General features: G+C 37.1%; 1 protein-coding gene across 2 annotated transcripts in view; it reads left to right on the top strand.

The window, feature by feature from the left end:
* The first annotated feature begins 14,781 nt into the window (after positions 1 to 14,781).
* Positions 14,782 to 27,659, top strand: part of TRIM24 (tripartite motif containing 24) — a 102,632-nt gene continuing 89,754 nt past the window's right edge. The window contains exon 1 of one of the 2 annotated variants that reach the window (XM_039860978.1): positions 14,782 to 15,478. In XM_039860978.1, coding sequence (XP_039716912.1) covers positions 15,115 to 15,478 — 364 coding nt within the window. In that variant the 5' untranslated portion in view covers positions 14,782 to 15,114. The remainder of the gene's footprint in view (positions 15,479 to 27,659) is intronic. The other variant, XM_039860977.1, reaches the window with a different exon arrangement.

The raw sequence follows: 27,659 nt of genomic DNA, 5'->3' as shown, positions 1-27,659 counted from the left end.
GTATCCAACAGACTCTTCTCAGAATTACTGCACTAAAATTTGAAAGAAAATCTAGCTGCCTCAATTGTGGAGAAGTGGTTTTTAATTTCTTGCTGAAGCTCTCCCTTTCTTTGCCATCTTTCTTGGCCTCGTCTTTTGTAAATCAAATTGGGTTATTACTGTGCTTCTATTCTAATACGTTTCCTCCAGCATCTAGAGATCTAGTTTCAGAGTGCTGACCTAAGTGATACTGTCAACAATAAATATTTGTTGATGGATTGAAAGCCCTTTTATTGTGATTTTTATAGAAATAGCATGTTTTTGTCTTCTCAAGTTAAAAAGAGCTCACTGAGAAAGCCTATTCACAGTTCACATGTCATCTCATTCTCCTGTGTGCTATTAATGAATTTGGTGTTGCCAAATTAAATGGCACGTTAGCTTCCCTTTGGGTCATGACTTTACTTATGACTTTAGTTACAGCTCCCATCATCCTGACCCACAGGGTTACCTGCTTCCATGTTAATTCTCTGGAGCAAGAATAGACAAAACCCTTTTCTGGTTTCACTCAAATAGAGTTGAACAGAATGCATTTTTAAAAAATGCTTTACAGGACAAAAATAAGCATGGAGTTCAGGAATATCAGTGGTCTGGCTGACAAAGAAGAGATGTCATATTTTGCAAGCCAGAATTTCATATTCCTTTTACATCCAGTCCGAGAGATTTATTTTCACTTTAATGAATGGAATTAAATAGCCTTAAAATATTCTTATACAGGAAGTGATCTCGCCCATAGTAAAGCTCTAGTGGTGTAATATTATAATAAATATTCATATATCAGAATTATGCACAAAAAGTAAGAGGAAGATTGTTTTTTCACTGTGCACACCTCAAATCAAATGAATAGAATCAAGGTAAGAAAGAAAATGTTTAATACTCCACAGCATTGACCTTGGTTTCTGTGGGGTTGAAATCATTGACATCTTCCTTCACCTTGCAAGGAAGTAGGGGTAATAGAGAAGAAGTTGGTGCAGAAGATCTAGGACTAAACTAAGCATTACATTATCTGTATTCTACTTATCATTCTTCCAATTATTCAACTAGAGTTCTTCGTTCTTAGAAAAAATCAACTTTTCTGAATCTCAATTTCCTTATCTAAAAAATGGGCACACTAATACTTATACTACCTATCTCTCAGGAGTTGTTCAAATAGTTGTCATGGCAGCAATTTATTGCATAGTTAAATTTTCTTCAATCTTGTTCAAGGGAACTTGAAGCAGGTCAGTTCATAGATTTCTTTCACAGACACTTTTTTGAACAAGAATAGGTAGCTAGGTAACATTTTTAGACTAAGTACAAAAAAAAATCTGAGTACCGGTTATTAGGCCCCTCACGTACAGTTAGTTTTCACAGAACTATGTGAGGAAATCTAATATCCACAAGGGCTCTTTAATTAAATCATTTTTTATTGTGGTTCAAATACATACAAAGTTAAAGAGAATATATAATGGCCTAGTACCTATCATTTCGCTTCAAAGAGTATCTGTACATAATCAATTTTATTCATGTATACTTCTCTCTACCCTCAAACTGGATTATTTTAAAGTGAATTCCAGATTTTACTTATAGATATGTAAGAGATCAGACTATGTCACCCCACGATATACCACTCTGGCATAAAGATTATTTTGAACTGAAGGCAATTGAGAAAAAGCCGACACAAGATGAGCTCTCTGTCATCCCCCATCTTCTGGAAAATATTATAGTCTTTCTGTTGGTGGATGCCTCCGAGTGAGTATCGTTAAAGTCTCCTCCCCCATGGCTAAATTGGAGTCTCCCAAAGAGCCTGAAAAAAGAAACTTCGCTTTTGTAACATTTGATGACCATGATTCTGTAGACAAGGTTGTTATTCAGGAATACCATACTGTGTCCAGTCACAATTCTGAAGCAAGAATGCTTCATCCAGCCAAAGGGGTCAAAGTGGTTCTGGAAACTTCGGTGGTGGTCGTGGAGGTAGTTTTGGTGGGAATGACAACTTGGGTTGTCATTCAGTGGTCGAGGTGGCTTTGGTGGCAGCCATGGTGGTAGAGGATAAGGTGGCAATGGAGATGGCTATAATGGATTTGGTAATGGCGGAAATAATTTTGGAGATGGTGGAAGGTACAATGATTTTGGCAGTTATAATGATGAATCTTCAAATTTTGGACCCACAAAAAGAGGAAACTTTGGAGACAGAAGCTCTAGTCTCCATGGTGGTAGAGGCCAGTACTACAAAACCGAACCACAAAACCAATAACAGTCTCAGAAGCAACAGTAGGTATGGCAGTGGCAGCAGCTTTTAATTACTGCCAGGAAACAAAGCTTAGCAGGAGAGGAAAGCCAGAGAAGTGACAGGAAAGCTACAGGTTACAAGAGATTTATGAACTCAGCCAAGCACAGTGGAGGCAGGGCCTCGCTGCTACAAAGAAGAATGTTTTATTTAGATAACACTCATGTGTGTGGGCAAAAAACTCGAGGACTATATTTGTGACTAATCCTATAACAGATTATTTTAGTTTCTGTTCTGTGGAAAGTGTAAAGCATTCCAACAAAGGGTTTTAATGTAGATTTTTTTTGCACCCATGCTGTTGAATGTAATAGTCTGATCATGACGTTGAATAAATCTGCCTTTAAAAAAACCATAAATTCCCTTTGAATTTAGCAATTCCACCACTTCCCATGCCAGCAAGAGAATAACAGCCTTATCGCCCAAGATGAAATGCCACCGAGAAAGAGTCTACACAAATAAACCTCACTAAATAGCTCTAATCTACCACTAGCTACCCATATATTTGCTTTCCCTTAACAGGTCACCTCTTGAAGCTCAAAGTCCCTTTTCTGTCTTATTGTTTCTCTTTAACTTGATCCTCTTTTGACAGGATGGTATTTCTCTTTTCTCTATGACGTCCCCTCATGCCAGATAAACCTTTTTGACACTGTATACATTCGCATGCCTTTTCTCCTGTTGATTTGTCAGTAAACAATTTATTTTGCAAACCCAGGCAGAGAACATATGAAAATAAAGAAAAATTCTCCTCCCCTGCAGAAACTTGAGTCTGAACTTCTAAGGTAACCTGTCTTTCTCTGTCACTTTGTCGTGGATGTTGAAGAACCCAGATCATCTGTATTTGTACAGAATTTCTCATGTTCTGGATTTTGCCAATTACACATCATCCGCATTCTCTACCCCATCCCACCCCCATCTCCATGTGTTCTTTAATTCTCTGAATTTCCTGTAGACTGGTAGATTTAGGGCTTGATTGGATTCAAGTTTGATTTCTTTTTTTCCTCAAAATAATTTAGCGGTAATAATGTATGCTCTCTATTGTATCATATCAAGAGTAATATGATAATTAATGTTCTCTCCTTTTGTGATGTTAAGATTGATCTTTGGTTTCAGGTGCTATTAGCCTCATCCATTCATTATAAAGTTTCCCACCAACTTTTCACCTCGTGGTTTTAGCAGCCATTGATGATCATTTTTTAGATCCATTATTTCATTAAGGAATGAGTGGTGATGTTGTAATTTTATCAATTCTTGTCTATTTTTATATAATCTAGAATTCTTCTCTAAGGAAAAATTTTCCCAAGATTTCCCTGAGGGGCAGTTCTTATGTGAGGCAGGATAATTTTTTGTTATTGGTCAAATAATTTGGTTCTCTGGCATCCTCCCAAAATGATCAACGTGGTTTTGTGTTGACTATGTATGAAAGCTTGAATTTTCACACATATCATATGTTTAATTCATTGTGGTTATCACTCTTCTTTTTGATGTTCAAATTATCACTTTGGTCATTGGCAGCCCCTTTAACTTGGTTCCTGTGTCCTTTTGATGTGACCACAGAAATCTTTCATAGATTCTTTGTTTTCTGATCAACAAGATATTTCAGGATCATTTTATATATTTCCTGCCCCAAATCTGAGATCAGTCATTTCTCCAAGGCATCTCGGCCTAAAGATGCTCTTAGTTTCACAAAGTCTATCAGAAAATTGTTTAAAACATTTTCTCAGAAATGCTAGATATCTCCCAGAAGGTGGTTTAAATATTACATCACAGCAAAATTCTATCCTAAACCACTTTTCCTCAAATTTGAGACAATTTTATTTTTCTTAGATAGTAAAATATTTTTTTATAAATTATTTAAAGAGCTATATAAATGTAAACTTATTATAATTATGCATAGTTTCAAAGTTTTAAAGATGTATGGAGCGGAAGAGTAAGACGAGAGAAGCAGGATAGATGTGATTAACAAAATCTGGAGATTACGGCATCCATTACTTTGCCCATCACCAGTGCTAATGCTTTGAATTTTTCCTCATCTTTTCTTTTCTATTTACTTATCTATTTATCTATTCATTTTTATTTGTTTCTACTTTTGTGGCTGTTATAACTATTACTGTGATTTTTAAAAACTATACATATGCATTATTTACATTCATGTATACTTTTCTTCATTAAATAAAGTTCTAGGAGTGGAATTTTTGTGTCAAATGAATAAATGTAATTAAGTTTTTGCTACATATTTCAAATTGAACTAATTTATACTCCCACCAGTACACTAATACTTTTACAATGTTATGCTGCTATAAAAAGAAATAGGAGACAGCAACTGCTGGCTTCTAGAGGAGCTAAATGGATATTGCTTTCCATTCCCAAAGAATGAATGCTCACCAGCGCAAGAGACAAACTGGATTCATTCATTGTACAATTTGGAGGGGGATGGGGAGGAAGGTAGTACTGTACTCGAAGCTTTAAAAGTTCTGAAATCATCTCCTTCAATAGAAAGCAAGATTTGAAATTGAACATTTTATTATCAAATCTAATCTGGAGTGATTCAATTCAAATATTTATGAGCAATGAATAGTAACTCGAGTATAATAAATAGTTACTTGTCTTAATGATTGATATACTAAAGAAGGAAATATTCTCAGATTGAACTTCATGATTTCAACATGAAATTTTTTTCCTATACAACCGATTATAGAAAATCATAGTTTTAAAACAAATTTTCCTCTTTTTACTTTGAAATAAGAGTGGTGTTGGGGAGGGAGTCTGAAATAATGGAAAAGTTTTTAGAAATATTTCCAAAGATATAAGATCATTAAAGGTGTAGCAACATTCAACACATAGTTATTGAGTACCTACCATGTTCAAGGTCTTGTGCTGGCAAGTGGATGAAATAAGATGATTAAACTGAGCTTCTAACCCTCTCATTCTAATGAGGACACAATTAATCATAATACAAAATAGATGACATTGAAGTTCTGAAAAAGAGAATAAATTCTTTTCTGGAGGCAGGTATGAGAGGGAGCAGGGCTACTCAAGAAAGACCACATAACTTCCTAGGGCATCCAGTCATTAAAGTCTGTACACTTTACTATGATTATAACAGTAAAAATAGAACAGAAGCATTGTTCCAAAGAGATTACTTTTTAGGCTGGAGAGGGCTTGGGAATACTTATAACCATAAAGCTGTGAACTTATGTTGTCCTTTAAAAATTCAAATGAATAATAGAGAAACATTTTTGAGATTGGTAATATTTTTTCTCACAATTATAAAGGATTTTTCTATTGTTTTCTAGCTTCTTATGTGGTATTGTTATGACTCTTAGACTTTTATATATTACCTATTTGTTCGTTTTCTCTTTAGAGGCTTTTGGGATGTTTCATTATCTTCTAAGAGGTTCTAAGTAGTCTCCCCTTCTCTCCTGTTGCTTGATCCCAAGCGTGGGCATACACACTTCTTTTTGTTCCCAGTGGTGATAGCTAAGACTTGGCTGGAACATTTAACAAGATTTTACCAAATGCTTGTAGATTTCAGAATGAAAATTTAACACATCGGGCTAAGTTTTTTGTATTTTTCATTCTTAAATCTTAACAACTATTCCATTTACAACTTTTTACCACAATAGCCATAATGCCACTTTTCTGACAACTCATCTTTTAGCATAATGTTTTTTTTTCTCTCAAAACCATACTAAATATTCTATAAGCAGCAATATTTTGATATGACAGTTTTAGACAAAGACCCACTCCCCAATCCACTCGACACACAGTTTTTAGTTAAAAAATCATGTAGAACAAATGAATTGTGTGCTATGTTTGACTTTTATATTGCATGTGTTTTCATGTGCATTAAGCAAGAGGGATTCTTCTGTCTTGAAGTGATTTTCTGTTTAGCTTCCATTTTGTCCTAAAGTGTGTATGTGTTATAACTTTATTTTTAAGAGCATCTTGAGTGTAAAGTAGTATGAGCCTCCAAAATCTATGAAACAAACATTTCTCTAACTGATAGGCTCAAAAAGCATAATATTCAGATACATGATTCTGCTCAGCATTGAGAAATGTTATAAAATTATGAAGAGCATTTCAGCTCCTGGACCACTGTTCCATTCCCAAAGGCTCTTTACTTTGCATTTGCACAACTAAAGCAAAATGAAAATGGTTTCCTGGAACTCAGTGATGACTGGCCTCCTCATAAATCAAGTCTCTCCTAGAAGTCTAGGAGGCTGATGATCATTTATATATTTTAAGTGACAATTGTTTTCAGTGTCTACTTCCGCTGGAACCCAGTCTTAATATAGCTCACCGTCTTACTAAAACCAACCTTTCTCTCTCTGCATTTCATCCCAAGGCTCTAGGCTGTATTCTTGGCACTAGACAACAAAGAGAAGGAACACAAATGCTGTCCCTGGCAAGTCCACACTTCTGTTGAGGAGAGAAACACAATTACATATACAATTAACTATAGTAAAAATAAGACTGAGCAATATAGAAGTACGAACCAAAGACAGAGTTAATGACACACACTAAGGACGTAAGGGTCATAAATTCTTTTTCTACTAGTGCTTAGCATCTACATGCCATCTGCCATCGCTGCTTTCTAGTATGCACTGCTTTCTATATACAGTCTTATGCACTTTGAATTTTGCATCAGGCCCATGCATTTCCTGTTTGAAAAATACATGATTTCATTTTAAAAAATAATAATAAAATTCATCTTACAACTTAATAAATGGATTATAAAATTTAGATGAATAGTGCTGTGATATCTTTTTAAAGCTGCTTCCCAATTATTTCAAGTTTACATTATAAATTTTGACTAGAATATATATGACTATGCAAAAAAATTATTTGTATTCTTATTCAAAATGCTTCTGATAAGCACAATTCTTTAAATTCGTTATACCAGATAATAAAGATACTTTGTTTTCTCATAGAATAAATGCATATGGAATAATAAGCATAAAAGAATAGTCTAAATACTTTGAAAAGAAAAAGAAAAGTTAGGATGGACTTACTCTCTAAGATTGTGATATATATTTTAAAGTTATGGAAATTAAAATCGTATGCAGGAATAGACAACTCAATGAAACAGTATCTGAAGCAGACCCGTGCAGATGTGGAAATCTCATATAAGCTATAGGTGGCATTTCAAATTAGGAGGAAATGGATGAGCCACTGAATGAATAAGGTTGGTACTGCTGGTCATCCATAAGGAAACAAGAATGAACTGGGTGTCCCCTCCCCTCCTTCCCTGAAATAAGAACATACCCATGTTACAGAGTTGTTTTTATATTATGTGGTTGTTAAAAAGAATGAAGTACATTTATGTGCAAAAAATATGAAAAGAAATTCAGAGTATAAAGTAAAAAGAGCAAGATACAGAAAAAAATCTGTATATCACAATCCTATTTCTCTGTGTTTGAGCGTGCATTGGGGATAGCCAGAAGTCTCCAATACACAAGCGCATAAGAATACAATGTACAGATGACAGGTCTAGAATTATATACAATAAACTGCTACTGTAATTTCAAGGAAGAGAGTTACAACCGAGGGGAGTAGATGTAGAAGCCAATATTCTTTACCAAATTTCCATAATTGCTTATTTAAAAATAATTATACTATGAAACAGTCACATGTAAAGGGTTGTAAAATTATAAATAACCCAATAAGTATAGTATTAGTTAATAAATGAATCCATTCATCTAGCTTTTATGAAAAGTCGACCTGCTACCAGGCTGGTGCAGTGATTATCAAAATATGGTCTGAAAACTCTTAACGGTCTTAGATGCTCTCTTAGGGAATCCATGAAATCAAAACTATTTTAAAAATAATATTAATGTGTTATTTGCCTCTATTTGCTTTTATTCTCACACAAGTTTACAGTGGATTTTCCAGAGGAAGAGAAGGGTCATGAGGTTAATGCGATAGAAGAGGACAGGGATAGTAACAAGATTTTTCCCTGTGTAGTTTTCATATTTTATATTTATGTTTAAACCATATGAATGTGTTACTATTAAAATGCATACCCTAGAAGACAATATGGGTAAATATTTGTGTAATCTCTGGATGGAAGGCATTTCTGAATGTGCCACAAAATCAAAAGCCATAAGGAAAAAATGATAAATTTGACTACATGAAAAGTTAATTTGTCTAGCAGGAAAAAAAAAAAAAATCCATAAGGTTAAAAGACAAATGACTCATAGGAAAATATTTTTGCAACATATGGAACGTTATAAATAATGGTCCCTTTCAAATGAATAAGAAAAAAGAAGAGTACACGATAGAAAAAGAGGCCAAGGCCACGATCAGGCAATCACAAATGAAAAAGATGCAAATGTTCCTAAATGTATGAAGATATGTTCTGTCTCAGCATTAATCAAAAGATGAAAATAAAGCTGGTAGTGAGTTACCTCTTTTAGACATTCAGATTGGCAAAGATTAACTAGAATAATGGCAAAGATGTGGGGAAATTGGCATTCACATACAACGTTGGAGGGAGTGTAATGTAACATATTTCTAAAGGGAAGTGTGGCAATAAATACGAAGATATTAATTGCACAACCCTTGTTCTAAAAATTCCACTTCTAAGAATTTAAAGTCACAAAGATAAATAAGAAGCTGCAAACAATAGTGTGTCAGTTTACTTATTTCTGTCCCCACTGCCCCATTCGATCTCTCTTGATCCTTTCTCTAATAGAATCTCCACCCCTCATAGAATACATGACTACTTCACTGAAGAGGACATTTCTTAACTTTTCTTGAAGCTAAATGTGACCTTGTAACAACATGTCAGTGGAAGTGAGTGCTCAAATTTTTTGTTACTTGATGAAAATTGCCAGCTCTTCTCTTGAGGAAAAGGTGCTTATGGGCCAGTTCTGGCCACGTAGGTAAGAACAACATTTTGAGGGATGGCAGAATAAAAAGCTTGAAGGAAAATGTTGCCTTGAATGATTGAGAAGCAAAGCTACAGACTGCATTCATTTTTAGGAAAGAGAAATAAATTTGACATTGTTTGAGCCATGGAAATTGTCATACCAGGTTAGCCTATAACTTGACTAATAAAAATTTAAATGTCTGACGATAGTTTTTTCCCCAACAAATTTTGTTCTAATAAAATCATAGGCAATGATTAAAAGTGATTTTGTAAATTTCTAAATGTCTATATGTATTGTTGGGTTTTTTAGTGTGCATAAATTGCTGTAATAAAGGTTCACAGAGTGGATGGCTTAAATAACAGAAATTTATTACTCACAGTTCAGGAAAATGGAAAGTCCATGGTCAAAGTTCCAGCCAATTCGGTTTTTGATGGGAACTCTACTCTTAGCTTGCAGATAGCCACCTTGCTAGGTGTTCATATGGCCTTTCTCTTAGTATATATGCTTGGGGTTGGGGAGTGGAGGTAAAAAAAAAACAGATATTGAGAATGTGCTCTGGTTTCTCTTCCTCTTCTTACAAGGACACTGATCTGACCAGATTAGGGCTCCACCCTTCTGACCTCGTTTAACTTTAACTCCTAAAGACCCTATCTCCAAAAACAGGTTCACATCTGGGGTTAGAGTGTTGACATGTAAATTTGAAGGGGACACAATGCAATCCATAGCATTAAGTTAAAAAAGTTACTAAAATCATGCGTATTGTGATCCCAATTATATCAAATTATACTTGTGTGGGTATGTATGTATAGAGTATGTTTACATAGATAGATTCTGAAAAGATGCTCCCCAGTAGCAATGAACTCTGTAGATGGGGTTTATGGAGGCAGTGACAGGCATCACTGTGCTATATTAAGAACAAATTATAGCACAGAAAAGCACATATAATTAAAAATAGTGGCTGATGTATATCACCACTATAAGAGCAAACAAAACCTGTATAACAAATGAAGATTTGTTCACATAAGTAGAGTTAAGAGTAGAAACAATAACCCCAAAGAATGACACTTTTTAAAAATACAAATGTGACTTTGAATTCTACTATCAAGTGAAGTATTTCTTCAACAGTAGAAATTGCTTCTGCCATTTTGGTGCTTTATGTGGAGTTGTACTAGGCTGTAATTTTTAGCACTTATTTCTCAGGAAGAAACCATATCATCATTTTCAGAGTCCTTTCAAACTTCTGCTTTGGTTCGCTCATTCATCTTTCATTTATTTGCCCCTTTGTTGCGGTGTCTTTGATCTACTCATTGTCTTTCTAGTTACTACACTTTCTCAGTTACTACACTTTTCTTCCCTTCATTTTTTCCCTTACTATCATCCTTGTTTTCACTCTCTTCCTTTTTCTTGGTTCTCTCATTGACTTACTCTTGATCTATTGAGTTTTTCATTGCTCACCCCCCCTCTTCATTTTACCCCTCTGCAAGTCCTAACCTCAGAAGAAAACCCAATAAATGTGCCTCCACCGACCAAGCAGAATATTAAAATGTGGGGCTTTTCTCTGCCCCTCCACACTCTCAGAACGGTCTGCATAGGTATTGCTTTCAGTCCCTAAGCCACTTGCTCTAACTGTTGTAAAGGTAGTCTAAGTTGAACAAAGCCTTGTGTGTCAATATTTAGTTACAGCCACTTCATTACCTCTGTCATTCAAACAAGGGAAAAATATGCCCTTCCCCCGTCACTCCCCAGCCTTTATATGACTTCTTTTCCTCTGCACATAATGTTCTAAAAACATTATTTACCTGGAATAAAAAGGGGAGGTGGTGAAGGAAAAGGAAAATCACCTGAAAATATCTCTCCTGGATCTTCCTCTTTTGTAAATGGCTCTCAAGAGCCAAATATTTGAGGGAAAAAAAAAGCTATAATTGAGGCAAATACTTGGAATAGAGCAGAGGGTGAGAGGACTAAAGCAGGGGGAAGCAAGCTCTAGATTTTTAGCTTCCACAAATTTCGGAGCTATTAAGGGACTACAGAGTAGAAGACATGGTTGTTAGTCTAAAGGAATTAAAATCTAGTAGGAGAAATGACATGCCCTTCGTGTTGGGTGTCTCTAGGACCACCCTCAGTTTTGGTGATTTGCTCGGACTCGTAAGATTCAGAAATTTTCCCACTCTCGGTTACAGTTTATTACCGAGAAAGGATGCAGATTAGTATCTGCAAAGGGAAAAGGTGCACAGGTCGAGCCCAGGAGAAACCGAGAGCAAAGCTTGCAGTTGTCCTCTCCTAGGAGAATCCCACAAACAGCACTTGATTCTCCCAGCAACAATGTGTAACAACACGTGTAAAGTGTTTCCAGCCAAGAAAATTCCCCCAATCCTTGGTATCCAAAATTTTAAATGATGGGCAGTCACATGGGCATGCATTACCCTGTGACTGACCTCAGCTACTCGGTCTCCAGTCCTCCAGAGGTCAAAGAGACACAGCATGATCCAGGGCCTCACACATACAAAAAATCCATGTTAGCCATAAGTCATGCTATTGTTAGCATAAACTATCTGGTCAAACTGATGGAGTGTGGCCCAAAGCCTCAAGCATAAAAAACACTCTTATCAGGTAGGATAAAGGTTCAGAGGCCATCTCCCAGGAGTTAATCAAGGGCCAGCTCTTTCTTGGGAATATGCAGGATTTGAGTAATCCATGCTCACTGAGTTAACCTTTTAGTTCACCCCAAGTAGCACGTAGGCTATAAACATTTTTTAAACTGAGTTTTTATATTCCTGATGGCGGAAAACTTAATTTAGTCATATTTTTGATTACTTTAGGTTTTGTTTCTATTTTGATTTTGGTCAACTCAAATTTTAAATCAGTCAATACAATATTCATTCTTCTATCTAGAGCCGATTTGCAGATCCAAGGGTTTAATAGTGTCTTGGCGTATGCGGTAACGGCACTGGGTTCTCGAGCCTCCTTGGTTCACAGTGGCATAGACAGAATGTGCCTTGCCCGCCTTGGTTCTTGACTGTTGGCATCTCTGTGGAAGCCACTGAGATGATGAGACAGTCTTTAGTGCCAGCGTTCTGCATTCTTCTTGTCCTAACACTGAGGTCTCAAGTCATCTAGGCTTCTCAGCCACTACTGAAGCTACAGAGATCTTTTCTTTGTTCCTCTAAAGCTGTAGAAGATTGAGTGAAGGGGCTATCTCAAACCCTCCTTGCCTAGACATGTATCACCTCTGAGAAGTCTACTCAAAAATGATGTTAAACTTCCCTGAAAGTTCTAGAATTTCTATCCATTACTACTGCTTGGGGGGTGGAGGTGGGCATGAGAAATCCTCACTAGCATCTAATGCTCTTGTGCTCCTCTCAGACTCCCTTCTCTTCCAGCGTAAACAGCTCTTATCTCCTCTCTCAAAGGTGGTTGTAGAGGTGGCGGGGGATGCAGCTTACGAAATGTCAAGCCATCCAATTACTCTGAAACTTAAAATGAGTATGGAAAGGCAGTAAAGAATAATCTATTAGTAGTGTGGATCTCTGTGAAATTTTTTTGCAACATATTTGAGAGGGCGACACATGAGTAAAAATAACCCAAACTAATTAATTCATTCTCTAGACTTAAAAAAAATCCCAAACAAACCCAGAAGCTCTATGTATTTGAACAAAGTAAAACACACAATTGTTTTAATTACATGAGACTAGGAAGACTAAGAATATGGAAGGTAATTTTCTCTAAAACTGGTTATCCGTGATGACTGAGAAACTAAACTAGTGGGTCGTATCGAATTGCTTGGAAATCTCTCAAAACAGGCCTCTCCGGTTCACCTCTTATTTTTTTTCTTATCCACCACCATCATCTGAGGTAATAAAGAGCACTTGTCCTTAGTCTGCTTGAATTCTGTATACCACCTCTCTAATTATTGGATTATTTGATTAGCATATTCAAATCATTAATTTGTAATACACTTTGCTTTTCTAGTATATAAAGATCTTCAAAGTGCAGCTATAAAAAGTTGAATACTGAATGAGTACTGGGGAAGAAGTGAAGACTTTGAGGTGGTTTAGGGGGACAATAGGCAAATCTGTACCTGGGAAGAGCATTCCAAAACAAAAGGGAAAACATGTGCAAAGCAGTAGGCATTAAAATGAAACGAGAATAGTGGAAACCTCAGCTTGGGAGGAGTACGGGAATGAAATCATGGAGGGATAGTTAAGAAACTTTGGCTATGTCTCTAAGTGTTTCTCTAAGTGTGGCCCTGGAGCACCCAGACCGTAATCATGAGAGGCTACTAAAATTAAAAACTGGGACCAGCCCAAAAAAACAGCTTTTAAGCAAGCTTGCTAGGTAGTTTTCATGCAAACTAAAATTTAAGAAGCTACTGGGTTACAAAATAAATAGCCCTTGAATGTCATCAAGGAGAACTTTCTACTGTCTTACGAAGATTGAATTTTATGACCTCTTTGGAAAAGAACTGTAAGAGAGGAATAATCCGGGACGGTAAAGTATTGTGAGAGGGCTAGAGTTTGCACTCCTCCATTGCCATTTCTTCTTTCAAGGTCATTTCAACTTTAACAAAGCCTCTTCTGACCCCATCTCGCTCTCCTCAAAGATCCAGCACCACTTCATTTGTACTTAAAAATGACACTTCCACACAGCTTTTTAACAGTCTTGCGCATATGAAAGCTTTGTTTCATCGACCTCATTTCTACACTTCAAATTCTTTAAAAAGCTTGGCCATTTTCTTTGAGTGAAAATATGCTTAACTTCTGATATAAGTGTGCGAGTGTGTGGAGTGGGTGGGGAATGAAAAAGAATATTGAAGTTATGAAGTAATTGGACATAATTATTGATTTATTTATATTTTTTGTAATGATGCCATATTTATGCAATAAAGACGCTTGCAAACTACACACATATACATATATAAATTCTTTGGAAAATGAAGGCTTTTTATTCACTTAAAAATAAAATCATTGACTTTAAAAATTAATTTTTTTATTAGCGAAATCCTTCAAAAATTTCCGACTTGCAGAACCTTCCCCTTTATTCTTCATGCTCCAACGCTCATCATAGAGAATGCGTACATTCAAGTGGCAAAATCCATGCTGCCTCCACAATATCCTTTTTTCCACATTTTTCATTTTTACAATCCTTTCCTTGTTCGCTCTTCACTATCTTCACTTGGGCATCCTTTGACCCTTCTACCACATTTACTCCCCCTACAGGACCCCCGTGTCCAGCAAGCAGTAAAACCAGAGTTTTCGAAGCAGTTATTTAATTAACGCGTAGACACGGTAGAGCTCCGCCCCGTAGGAGGAGCCTACACATGCGGACCGAATTAGGTGGTCCGTGGTTAACAAATGAACCCTCAATATTTTCAGAGGGGCTACGCGCACACAAAGGGCCAATCAGAGGTCGCGGTTCTGGGATTCTGAGGGGCGGGGCTGGGCGAGCTCGCTCCCGCCTCCCAGCCTCCCACCGCGGCCGTCGGAGCCTCGCGGGCTTCGGCAGGCCCCGCCCCCTGGCCAGGCGCGGCGGCTATTGGGCGGCGCGCTCCCTGCCGTGGTCTCAGTTGCTGGGAGAGAGAGCGAGGGCGGGGGCAGAGCCGGAGGTGGGTCGGGGGCTGGGGAGAAAAAGCTGGGAGGCGAGGGCGGACTGGGTGGATTCGACGAGCGCCGCGGCGGTTGGCGAAGCGGACAGAGCGCAGCCTCCCGTGTGCGAGGGACGGTCCCCGCTGACAGATCCCCCTCTTCCGGCCTCGCCGCCCGGGAGGCGGATCCCCGGGGCCTGAGGAGGCTTCTTCGTCCCGGCCCGCCCTCCTTCCCTCTCCCGCGAGTCACCCGAGCGGCCTGTGAGGAGGAGGAGGAGGAGGTCGTCGGGGGCGGCGGCGGCGGGCGGGGACCGCGCTCCTCCCTCCCCGGCGGCGGCGGCGGCGGGGGCAGGACAATGGAGGTGGCTGTGGAGAAGGCGGCGACGGCGGCCGCGGCGGCTTCGGCGGCGACCGCCGGGGGGCCCTCGGCGGCGCCGAGCGGGGAGAACGAGGCCGAGAGTCGGCAGGGCCCCGACTCGGAGCGCGGAGGCGAGGCGGCTCGGCTCAACCTGTTGGACACTTGCGCCGTGTGCCACCAGAACATACAGAGCCGGGCGCCCAAGCTGCTGCCCTGCCTGCACTCCTTCTGCCAGCGCTGCCTGCCCGCTCCCCAGCGCTACCTCATGCTGCCCGCGCCCATGCTAGGCTCGGCCGACACCCCGCCGCTGGTCCCCAGTCCCGGCTCGCCGGTTAGCGGCTCCTCGCCATTCGTTACCCAAGGTGAGAGGCGGGCGCAGGGCAACCGGGGGAGGGCGTCGGGGAGGCAGGCGTCCTAGTGCGGCGCGACCCGCTGTCATGTCGCCGCCGCCAGGGGTGCGCGGCGGGGGAGGGGAGAGGAGGAGGGTCCGTGTCGGCAGCGGCGACACGCAGGGCTCGCGCGTTCTGCGGCGTGCCGCCCGCCGCGCGAGCAACTTCCACGGGCGCCGTGGACTTGGCGGCGCCGCCGCCGCTCCTCGGCATTCTTCAGGTTGGGTGGCCTGTGCGACCCACACTTTTGTTGAAAACCTCTGTCGAAGTCGGCTGTAGTGAGTTATCTCGGGTTCTTTGCCAACTGCAGCTAGTTAACGGCAACCCTCTGCCTCCCGCAAAGCTTTGTCCAGGTGCATATGATCCTAATCATCTCGTATATAACACACGTTTTTTGAGTTGGAGGGGAGAAGGAGGGATGAAGATGAAGTGATGGTGACTTTCTTTGGTGATTGATTACAGATCAGGTGCTGTTTATTTTCTATCTTGCATATTTCGGGTTCTCTACCTTAATGAGAACCCAATTCTTCCCCTCTGCTGTGGACAAAGGAACCAAGAGACGGTGTTTTGTTCTTTCTCTTTAGAAGATGTTATTTTTCAGACGGGAAGGAGTAAAGAGAAATAGAAAAAAGTATTTTGGGGTGCAGACTTTCTTGTATTTTGTAGACAGCAGCTTGGAATGTTGAAGTTGCTGTTCTCTTTGTGGTGTTTGTTACTGTACAAAAAGACTTTTGACAGGTAGTTCCCACTGCTAACGTTAACAGGTTTGATACGTTTAAAGTTAGTCAAAGTAAGCACAGCAATTATTTCTAGTAGAATACTTGAGGTTTTTAAATTTTAATATTGCAAATACTTGAGCACCTCTAAAAATTACGAAGTAATTGGAAAAGGGGAGTAATTCATTTTTAATATTTATTGACTTTTTAGAAGAAGTAGTCGATTTGAGATAAAATGTTAATTAAATAATTGGGCTAGGTCAAGGTGTTATGGAAAAGCTCCAAAATCAGACCAGCAAAAAACAAAGCAGAAAAACCAAGCAGTAACTCGGAGAGAAGGAGAACTCAGGTTTATTACCTGTGGTCACAGAGGAGCTAGCGCTCTGAAGGTCAGGACCCTCAAGCTCAGTTGCAACATTCCTTATATACAGGGATTTTACACAAGCTGATGGGTCAGTTTGAACTCAGACCCTTACAAAGAGGGGGAGTTGCTATGGTTGCAAACAGTAACATTGGTGTGGGGGGAGTACAGATGGTTACAGATTGTTACAGGAAGCTGGAGTGCTAAGATACAAAGTGCTACAAGGGGCAGGAGCTGCTAGGGGGGTACAAACAGTTACATTCATTTAGACAAGTAGGACAAAGTGCAAGTGAGCTCTTGCATGCAGCAAGCATATTTACAGAAGCAGAACAAAAGGCTGATTAGTTTTTAATGAGAATCCCTCAAATTTCCTCTTCAAATGGGAATATGAAATTAACGATTTAACTAGATAACAGTGTTAGACTATTCTTTTAATTACATGTTAGGAACAGTATCTAGTTGAAGAAAACAGTTTTCCGTTGGTCTCAGTATCTGCAGGTATGGCCAACAGACTGTCTGCCCTTTGCTTCTCTTTTTAAAGGATGTTTTTATAAGAAACAGCCTTAGAAGATATAGTGTCTTCCATCAGAACACAGAGTGGGCATACGTATGGTCCAGGTTAATAAAGATAAATGCCTCCTGGAGTAAAAGGCAGGCATGCTTATTGCTCATCATAAAAGGTTAAGATTCTCTAAGCTTAGGTTTCCTCTCATGTAATACAACCCATTACCTGTGCAGGTGTCAACTGGCTCTCTTCACCTTGCCAGCAGAATAGTTGGTGCTTTGGCTTATGTTATTATTGTAAGTAATAAACTGCCCTTTGAGACCTCCCAGTCTCCTGTTTTCTACCAGCATCTATGATAAGCTACTTTGTTAGCTTGTAAGTTGTAAAATCTCAGGTCCTTCACACTAGTTTGCTCAAATATGGCCCATCTGTTGGAAAGTTAGTACAGATGAAACTTAAATGTTGGTTCTTAATTTTTAGACACATTTTAGGATTTCTTATATTTTAAATGGTTAAATAGGCCAGTAGCCAATTAGGATATGAATTGAGCGTAATTCTAGAATTAAGATGTATTGTGCACCTGGCCGTGACATTCAGACCTGAATGAATGAGAACATGGGTAATAAAAGCTCTGGTCCTCAATTCTGAGACATGTTTCTTTTTTTCTTTTCTTTTTTTTCTTTTTTTTTTAAACAGTAAGGCATGTATATATATTTGCACTGTGCTTTACCTCTTTCTGTCACCAAATATTTGACTCCCTTTACCCTGTCTACCTCTCCCTCCCCACTACCCTCTGGTAACCACTAGTCTGTTGTCCATGTCCATGAGTCTGTTTGTTTGTCCTATTTATTTGTTGCTTTTATGTTTATATCTCACATGTAAGTGATATCATGTGGTTTTCGGCTTTTCCTGTCTGGCTTATTTCACTTAGCATGATTATCTTGAGGTCCATCCATGTTGTCTGAAATGGCAGTATTTCATCTCTTCGTATGGTTGAGTAATATTCCATTGTATATATGTACCACAGCTTCTTTATCCAATCATTTGTTGTAGATGATGATTGCAGTCATCATCTTCGGTTGCTTCCATGTCCTGTTCACTGTGAATAATGCTGTTATGGATATCAGTGTGCAGATATCTTTTCGGATATGAGTTTTCTCGAGTCTTTGCGGTAAATACCCAGTAGAGGGATTGCTGGATCGTACTGTTTTCCATAGTGGCTATACCAACTTGCAGTCCCAGCAGCAGTGTATGAGGGTTCCTTTTTCTCCTCATCCTCTCCAGTATTTGTTATTACCTGCCCTGTTGATTATAGCTATCCTAACAGGTGTGAAATGGTATCTCATCGTGGTTTTGATTTGCATTTCCCTAATAGTGATGTGGACCATCTTTTCATATATTTGTTGGCCATTTGTATGTCCTCTAGGGAGAAGTGTCTGTTCAGGTCCTCCCATTTTTGATTGGATCACTTGTTTTTTGTTGTTATTGAGTCGTATGAGTTCTTTGTCTATTTTGGATATTAGGCCCTTATCGGAGGTGATGCTTGCAAATATATTTTCCCATTCGGATGGTTGTCGCTTTATCTTATCCACAGTTTCTTTTGCTGTGCAGAAGCTTTTTAGTTTGATATAGTCATGTTCATTTATTTTTGCTTTTTCTTCCCTTGCCTTTGAGGTTAAATTCATAAAATCCTCTTTAAGTCCAAGGTTCCTGAGTTTAGTTCTTATGTTTTCTTTTATGCATTTTGTTGTTTCCAGTCTTATGTTCAGGTCCTTAATTCACTTTGAGTTAATTTTGGTGTGTGGCCATAGACAACAGTTTAGTTTCATTCTTTTGCAGGTGGCTTTCCAGTTTTTCCAGCACTATTTATTGAGGAGGCTTTCCTTTCTCTACTGTATGTTTTTGGCTTTTTTGTCTAAAATTATTTGTCCATATAAATATGGGTTTACTTCTGGACTCTTTATTTTGTTCCACTGGTCCATGTGTCTGTTTTTCTGCCAATACCATGCCGTTTTGATTACTGTTGCTTTGTAGTATAATTTGAAGTCGGGCAGAGTGTTGCCTCCAGCCTCGTTCTTTTTTCTCAGGATGGCTTTGGCAATTCGGGGTCTTTTGTGCTTCCATACAAATCTGATGATTTTTTGTTCTATTTCTTCAAAAAATGCCGGTGGGATTTTGATGGGGATTGCATTAAATCTGTATAATGCTTTAGGAAATAAGGTCATTTTAACTGTGTTGATGCATCTAATTCAAGAACATGGAATATCTTTCCATTTTTTTTGGTATCATCTTCAACTTCTTTTAATAGGGTCTTACAGTTTTTGTTATATAGGTCCTTCACATGTTTCATTAGATTTATTCCTAGGTATTTTATTCTTTTTGTTGCAATTGCAAAAGGAATTATTTTTTCCACTTCTTTTTCTGACACTTCATTATTAGAGTATAGGAACGCTATGGATTTTTGAACATTGATTTTGTATCCAGAAACTTTACTGTATTTGCTTATTGTTTCTAGTAGTGTTCTTGTGGAGTCTTTAGGGTTTTCTATATAAAGGATCATGTCATCCACAAATAGTGACAGTTTGACTTCTTCATTTCTTATTTGGATGCCTTCTATATATTTCTCTTGCCTGATTGCACTTGCTAGGACTTCCAGTGTTATATTGAATAAGAGTGGTGATAGTGGACAGCCTTGCCTTGTTCCTGATCTTAGAAGATTTTTAGTTTTTCACCATTAAATATAATGTTGGCTGAGGGTTTGTCATAGATGGCCTTTATTATGTTAAGGTACTTTCCTTCTATACTGATTTTGTTAAGTGTTTTGATCATAAATGGATGCCGTATCTTGTCGAAGGCTTTTTCTGCATAGATTGATATAATCATAAGCTTAGTTAATTTTTTATGTGGTGGATCACAATCACTTTGCGTATGTTGAACCATCCCTGTGCCTCTGGGATGAAGCCCACTTGATTGTGATGTACAATCTTTTTAATATGTTGCTGTATTTGGTTCGCTAGTATCTTATTCAGGATTTTCGCATCTGTGTTCATGTGAGAGATCGGTCTGTAGTTTTCTTTTTTTGTGTTATCTTTACCAGGTTTTGGTAAAGACAATATTGGGTAATGTTAGCCTCATAAAATGAGTTGGGAAGTATTGCCTCCTCTTTGATTTTTTTGGAAGAGTTTGAGGAGAATAGGTATTAAATCTGTGTTTGGTAGAATTCACTGGTGAAGTCATCTGGTCCTGGACTTTTACTTTTTGATGATTGTTTCAATTTCCGTACTGCTGATCGGTCTATTTAGATTTTCCAGTTCTTGATTCAGTCTAGGAAGGTTGTATTTTTCTAAGTACTGGTCCATTTCTTCTAGGTTATTAAATTTGGTGTTACATACTTTTTCATAGTATTCTTGTATGATCCTTTGTATTTCTGTGGTGTCTGTCATAATTTCCCCTCTTTCATCCCTGATTTTGTTTGTGCCCTTTCTCTTTTTTCTTTAGTGAGTCTAGCCAGGGGTTTGTCAATTTTATTAACCTTCTCAAAGAACCAGCAACTTGTTACATTTATTTTGACTATTTTTTTTTAATTTCATTTATTTCTGCTCTAATTTTAATTATTTCCTTCTGCTAACTTTAGGCTTCGTTTGTTCTTTTCTAGTTTTTTAAGATGAAGCATTAGGTTGTTTATTTGGGCTTGTTCTTGTTTTTGGAGGTAGGCCTGTAATGATAAGCTCTTTCCTCCTATGACTACTTTTGTGGTGTCCCAAAAGTTTTGATATGTTGTACTGTCATCATTTGTTTCTATGTATCTCTTGATCTCTTTTTATTTCTTCTCTGACCCAGTTCTTCAGTAGTATGTTGTTTAATCTCCATCTATTTGTGGTTCTTCCCGCTTACTTTTTTATAGTTGATCTCTAGTTTCAAAGCATTATGATTAGAGAATATAGTTGATATGATTTCAACCCTCTTATATTTGTTGAGGCTATCTCTGTGTTCCAGTATGTGGTCAATCCTTGAGACTGTTCCATGTGCACTAGAGAAGAATGTATAAGCAGCTCTTTTGGGATGAAAGGCTCTGTAAATGTCAATTATGTCCAGTTGTGTCAGTTAAGGATGTTATTTCCTTATTGATTTTCTGTTTGGATGATCTCTCCATGTCCAACAGTGGGGTATTTAGGTCCCCTGCTACAATAGTGTTTTAGTCTGTTTCTCCCTTTAGTTCTTAGTAATTGCTTTGCATATTTTGGGGCTCCCTGATAGGGAGCATAGATATTAATAAGTGTTATGTCTTCTTGGTGCATGATTCCCTTTATCACTATGATGTGTCCCTAAGTATCTTTCTTTACCTTTTTTATTTCGAAGTCTATTTCATCCGATATTAGTACAGCTACTCCGGCTTTTCTCTGAATGCCATTTGCTTGAAATATCATTTTCCACCCTTTCACATTGAGTCTGTATTTGTCTTTGGAGCTGAGATGTGTCTCCTGGAGGCAGCATATGATTGGGTTTTGTTTTTTGATCCAATCTGCAACTCTGCACCTTTGTTTTGGTGAGTTCAGTCCATTTACATTTAGGGCGATTATTGAAATATGATGTCTTATAGTCATTTTATCTTTTGCTTTCTGGTAGCTCGGTGTTTCCATTGCTTGTCCTTGTGTTTCTGTTTTCTTTATTTTGGTTGGCTTTTGTGGGTTTTCCCTCTAGTCCTTCTTGTTTTATGTTATATACTTCAGTTCTGAATCTTTGGCATGTGGTTACCATTACGAATATGTAAAGGATAGGTGTACACACACACACACACACACACACACACACACACACACACACACACACACACACACACACACACACACACACACACACACACTCACATCCATTTCTTCTTCTGTGCGTGCCTTGTCTCCATTCCCCTTTGTGAATTTGGATCTTTGAATCCTCCCCTTTTCAGTCATTGTCTCAGTTTGTCCCTATATGTGCTGAACGTTCATTACTATCTTGCTATAGCAAAACTCTTCCTATTGTTTAAGCTTATAATGCCCTGTTAGTTGCGCATGGGTTGCACTCCTCTGCTTCTATCAGCCTGCTAGTCACCTTACTCCTAATTATGTATTTTTTTTTTTTTGTCATTTTGTTTTAGGTGAGCTGACCCCTTTCAATATTTCCTGTAATTCAGGCCTCGTAGTGGAAAATTCTCTCAAGTTTTGAATGTCTGGAATGGTCGTTATTTCTTCTTCATATCTAAGGGAGAGCTTAGCTGATAGTTCCTTTCATTTAATAGTTTGGATATTTGATTCCACGCCTTTCTGGCTTATTGGTTTGTGCCGAGAAGTCTGACGATAATGTAATGGGTTTTCCTTTATAGGTTACCATCTCCTTTTCTCTGGCTGCCCTGAGAATTCTGTCTTTGTCGTTGATTTTTGATAATTTTAATACGACGTGTCTTGGTGAAAGCCTTTTTGGGTTGAGATAATTGAATGTTCTATTGACTTGTTGAATTCTGGGCTCCAGCTCATTTCTTAGATTTGAGAAATTCTCATCAACAATTTGTTTGAAAATGCTTTCTAGTCCCTGCTCCTTTGCCTCCCCTTCGAGAATGCCCATTATTCTTAAGTTTCTTCTCCTGACGATATCAGCTAGTTGTATTTCCCTTTCATTATTTTTCATTCTTTGGTTTCTCTCTTCTTCCTTCTGATTTATTTCTAGATTTATGTGAGACATATTGCTAATTGCAGATTTCTCACAATGCTTTGTGTAATTCTAGTCTGTAGGTATTTTTTTCCATCTTTGTGTTTATGTTATAAACAAGAGTTCAAGGAGAGCATTTAAATTGAAAAATAAATGTTTTTGTTTTTATACTAAGAAAAGGCTTTAACTAATGATAGTGTCACATATACCTCTAAAAAAGATTAGGATTATCTTCAGTTAATTAAAAATATCATCCTGAGCCTTATTTACAGGAATATTTTCTCCCCTTTCTCCCTTCAAACAATACTAGCTGAAGCAAAAGTTTAGACAGTACGTTTTAGAACTAAATAGGGTTCATTTGACCAGCTGTTGTTCATTCTCCTAATGAACTTGTGGGTACAGGCTTCATGGATCAAACTACAATACCTACAGGTGCTAAGCAGGTAATTGAGATGGAGAGCTATGAGCCTGGGGTTAAAATAATAGGGAATGGTGGGGATTGAAAGGGGTAGCGGGCAAACTACTTAGCTCCAGCAGATTGTCATGTGAGGGTAGAGGGCCAGTGTTGAAGGATCTTTTATTTTTTTTTTCCTTTACTGAGAAATCAAGTCTGGATTTTTGCGTAAAATATCTCCAGTTATTAGATATTGGCGGGCAATTAAAAACAAAAAAGCCACGTACACACACACAGGCCCATTCTGTAGGCAACTCCCCCACTCAGAAAAACAGTTTGGTATAGGCTTAGGCTACATATCATGTTGCAGTTATAACTTTTCCCTTTTAGATTTAGATAGGGGTTTTCAGATTTTAGCTCTGTTAGAATCACCTGATATATTTCTTGAAGACTTAGATTTCTAGTCCTGTCTCCCCAGAGAGCCCCATTTGGCATAGTTTTAGAATTCTAAAGTATAATATTAAACCCTAGTGTTTCTTAGCTCAAGCAGTATTGTTCCAAAATTCAGTTGATCATAAGAGGATTCTTTAGAAAATTAAGACCAAAATTCAAGGTGTAGCGTAGTAGTTTTTAACACTGTCAGACCTAGTTTCCTTTACTATTAAATACTTATTATTGTTCCTTATCTTTTCTTAAATGAAATTTATAGAAAATTTTTAACACATTTTAAAAATCAAAATAAAATTAGTGCTTTTAATTTTCAAAAGAAAAGTATTAAAAGATAAATACTTTAAAAAAATTACAATTTGTAAATGCTGAGACAGTGATACTGGCCACCAAGCCTTCATCGAGAACATTGGTTTAAACTGTCTTTATCTAAGGCTACCAGCTGGAAGGAATGAGAGTGAGTGACCATAAGCTAAAGTTGGATAACTACCTCAGAACCCTTACTGTCCTTTTCTTAGTATGCCGTTATATCCAGGAAAGAAGAGAGAGCTTAGAAAACATTCATTAGGTACTTTATAGGTACATGAAGTCAGGAGACAAACTGATCTTGGAGAAATGTTACAACTTATTTTTTTCCTTATAGTGATTTTTGTGTTTTAACAATTGTGCAGTATTTTATAGTGTTGATGTCCTTACTGTTCAGCCAAAGAATAGCAAATCCTTAGAAGCTATTTTTTAAAAATATGACCATACTTTTGAAAGGGGTCACATTAGTTATCCAGAGAGTGTAAAATATAAGAATCCATCAGTTTTCTTAGGCTACTAACTGGCAGTTTGTAAGATACAGAACTGTCAGTTCTGGGAGCTAATTTCTTGTTTCTTGGTGAAAAGTATAAATCATTTTGTGAATACAAGATATAATGACAAAGGATTAATAGTATTTAAACTTGATTCATATTGTCTATATTATCTATATCAGTTTTATGTGCAAGTTTTCTACTTCTGTCTACGTTGATGTAAATTGCTAATGTTTTTGGTGTAGGGCTACTATGAATAAAATTGTTATAAATATTTATAGACAGGTCTTCCTATGGATATATTTTCATTTCCTTAAGTAAATGCTTAGAATTGAAATTTCTTGTTTGCATCATAAATGTATGTTTACCCTGGTTGCACCATTTTTCATTTCCTCCAGCAATGTATGAGAGATCAGGTTGGTTCATACATATCCTCATCAATTTGAATGTTGTTAGTCTTTAATTTTAGCCATTCTAGTATGCCTGAAGGAGCATCTGATGGTTTTAATTTTTATTTCCCTCATGAATAATGTGAGCACCTTTCTCTGTGCTTATTGGCCATTCTTATATCTCTTGGTAAAATTTCAGTTTGTCTTTTGCAGATTTTAAAAATTAGGTAGTTTGTCTTACTGAAAAGTAAAAATTCTTTATTCTGATCCTCTTAGGTACATGTAGTACAAGTATTTTTTCCCATTCCTGTCGGTTGTCCATTTTCTTAATAGTGTCTTTTGCAGAGCTGAAGTTTTAAATTTTGATTGGCTGTTTTATCAAATTTTTCTTTATAGTTAGTGATTTTTGTGTTCTAACAATTTTGTGCCTACCTCAAGTTTACTAAGATTTCCTCCCATTTTTTTCCAGTATTTTTATAATTTTAGCTTTTATACTTAGATCTATAATCTATTTTGAATAATTTTTGCGTTAGGTAAGAGTTGAAGTTTATGTTAACTATACATTAAAGCACCATTTATTAAAAAGAGTACTCATTTGGCATTTTTATAAAAAATCAAACATGTATGGCTCTATTTCTCTATTTTGTTCTATTGATCTATCCATTCAGTACTATATAGTTGTTTGTTGTTGTTTTTTAAATACTGGAGCTTTTTAAGCAAAATTTGGAGTTGGACAGTTTTGTTCTTTTTCAAAATTGTTTGGCTTTTTGAAGTCATTTGCGTTTCTTCATAAATTTTAGAATCAGCTTGTCAGTTTCTATCCGAAAGCTGCTGTGATTTTGATTAGAATTGCATTGAATCTAGATACCAATTTGGGGAGGATGATTTTAACAATATTGACTGTTTCTATCCAAGAACATGTTTTGTCTCCTGTTTACTTATATTGTTAATTTCTCCCGGCACTTTTATTGTAGTGGTCTTGCACAATGTTTGTGGAGTTTATTCTAAAATATTTTATGCTAATGTTTAATGGTGTTTTTATTTCCAATTGTTGCTAATATATTGAAATACAATTGACTTTTGCATGTTGATTGTATCCCATTATCTTGCTAAATTCAATTATTAAATCTAGTTGTTTTTTGGAGATTCCTTAGAATCCTCTATGTAGACTGTCGTGTTGCCTATGGATAGTTATACTTCTTTCTTGCCATTGTTTTGTAAGTTTGCATTATTGCACTAGCTAGAACCTCCAGTCCAATATTGGGTAGGAGTTTAATTTCATATTAAATGAGAAGTATTATTTCTGGTCTTAGGAGGAAAACATTCAGTTGTCACCATTAATATGTATGTCCATTGTCAAAATTAAGAAGTTTCCTTCTTAGGCTGCTGAGGGTTTTTATTATGAATGGATGATGAATTTGGTCAAACGCATTTTTCTGTACAGTATCTATTAAAATGATTATGTGGTTTTTCTCTTTTTTCTGTTAAAATGGTGAGTTACATTGATTTCTGGGTATTAAACCAATCTTGCATTCTTGGGATATACTCCCCTTGGTTATGATGTCTTACCCTTTTTGTATACTTCTGGATTCGATTTGCAAATATTTTAAGAAATTTTTATTTTATGTTCATGAGGAATATTGGTGGTTAATTTTCTTGTATTTTTATCTGATTGGGGTAGCAAAATAATACTAGCTTCAAAATGTGTGAGGTGTTCTCTCCACCTCTATTTTCTGAAAAAGCTCTTGTAAAATTAGTATTTTTCCTTAAATATTTGACAGAATTCACCCATGAATTCATCTGAGCTTAGAGTTTTCTTTATGAGAAGGTTTTTTTTATTAGGAATCTGTTGTCTTTGATATTCAAAGGGCTATTCAGATTTTCTGTTTCTTCTCAAATTCTGTTTTGGTAAATTGACAGAAATCATTTCATCTAATTGGTATATTTATCGGCATAAATTTGTTCACAGTATTCCCTTATTTTAATGATTTCAGGAGTTGAATGATGTCTCCTCTCTTGTCTTTATTTGTAATTCATGTTTATTCTTTTTCTTGGTTACCATTACTGAGGGCTTATCAACCAACTTTTGGCTTTATTATTTGTCTCTGCTTTAAGGTTTATAGTTTTCTCTCTAAGCCAACCCGAACAAATTTTTTTTATTAACATTCCATTAAAATTTTAAAAAATTTTCTCATGATTTTTTTTCTATGACCAATGGGTTGCTTAGAAATGTGCTAATTTGTAGGCATGTGGGGGATTTTCTAGATACCTTGTTCCATAATAGTAAAAAAATAAGATTTCAATTTTTTGACGTTCATTGAGACATATTATGTTTTAGCATGTTAGGTGTCTTGCTGAATGTTCCATGTGCATTTAAAAAGAATTTAAAATCTACATTTGTTGGAGGTAGTGTTTGGTAAATGCCAGTTAGATTGATAGTGTTGTAAAAATCTATATTGCTTGTTTTTCTTTTTGTCTACTAGTTCTATCAGGAGAGAGGAATGTTAAAATCTTAAATCATGATTATTGATTTATTGCTTTAATCTGATTAGCTTTTGCTGCAGGTATTTTGAAACTTTGAACTGCCTGCCCTTTTTAACACTATGAAATGTCCTTTATCTCTCAATACTTTTTCATGAAGTCTACATTGCTTTATATTAATATAGCTACACCAGTTTTCTTCATATTTGAGTGTTATACTTTTCCATCTTTTAACTTTTAATCTGTATTTTTAAAGTGTGTCTCTGGAAGACGGTGCATGGTTGTGTCTAGCTTTTTTATCCAAGTTGTCCATTTTTGCTTTTAATTGTTTAATCCATTTACATTTTAAGTAATTATTAGTATGATTGAGTTTAAAACTACC

The sequence above is a fragment of the Pteropus medius genome, unplaced genomic scaffold (assembly GCF_902729225.1).
Source record: "Pteropus medius unplaced genomic scaffold, Ma_sr-lr_union100, whole genome shotgun sequence".
Classification (NCBI taxonomy): domain Eukaryota; kingdom Metazoa; phylum Chordata; class Mammalia; order Chiroptera; family Pteropodidae; genus Pteropus; species Pteropus medius.
This window is presented reverse-complemented; position numbering and strand designations above follow the sequence as displayed.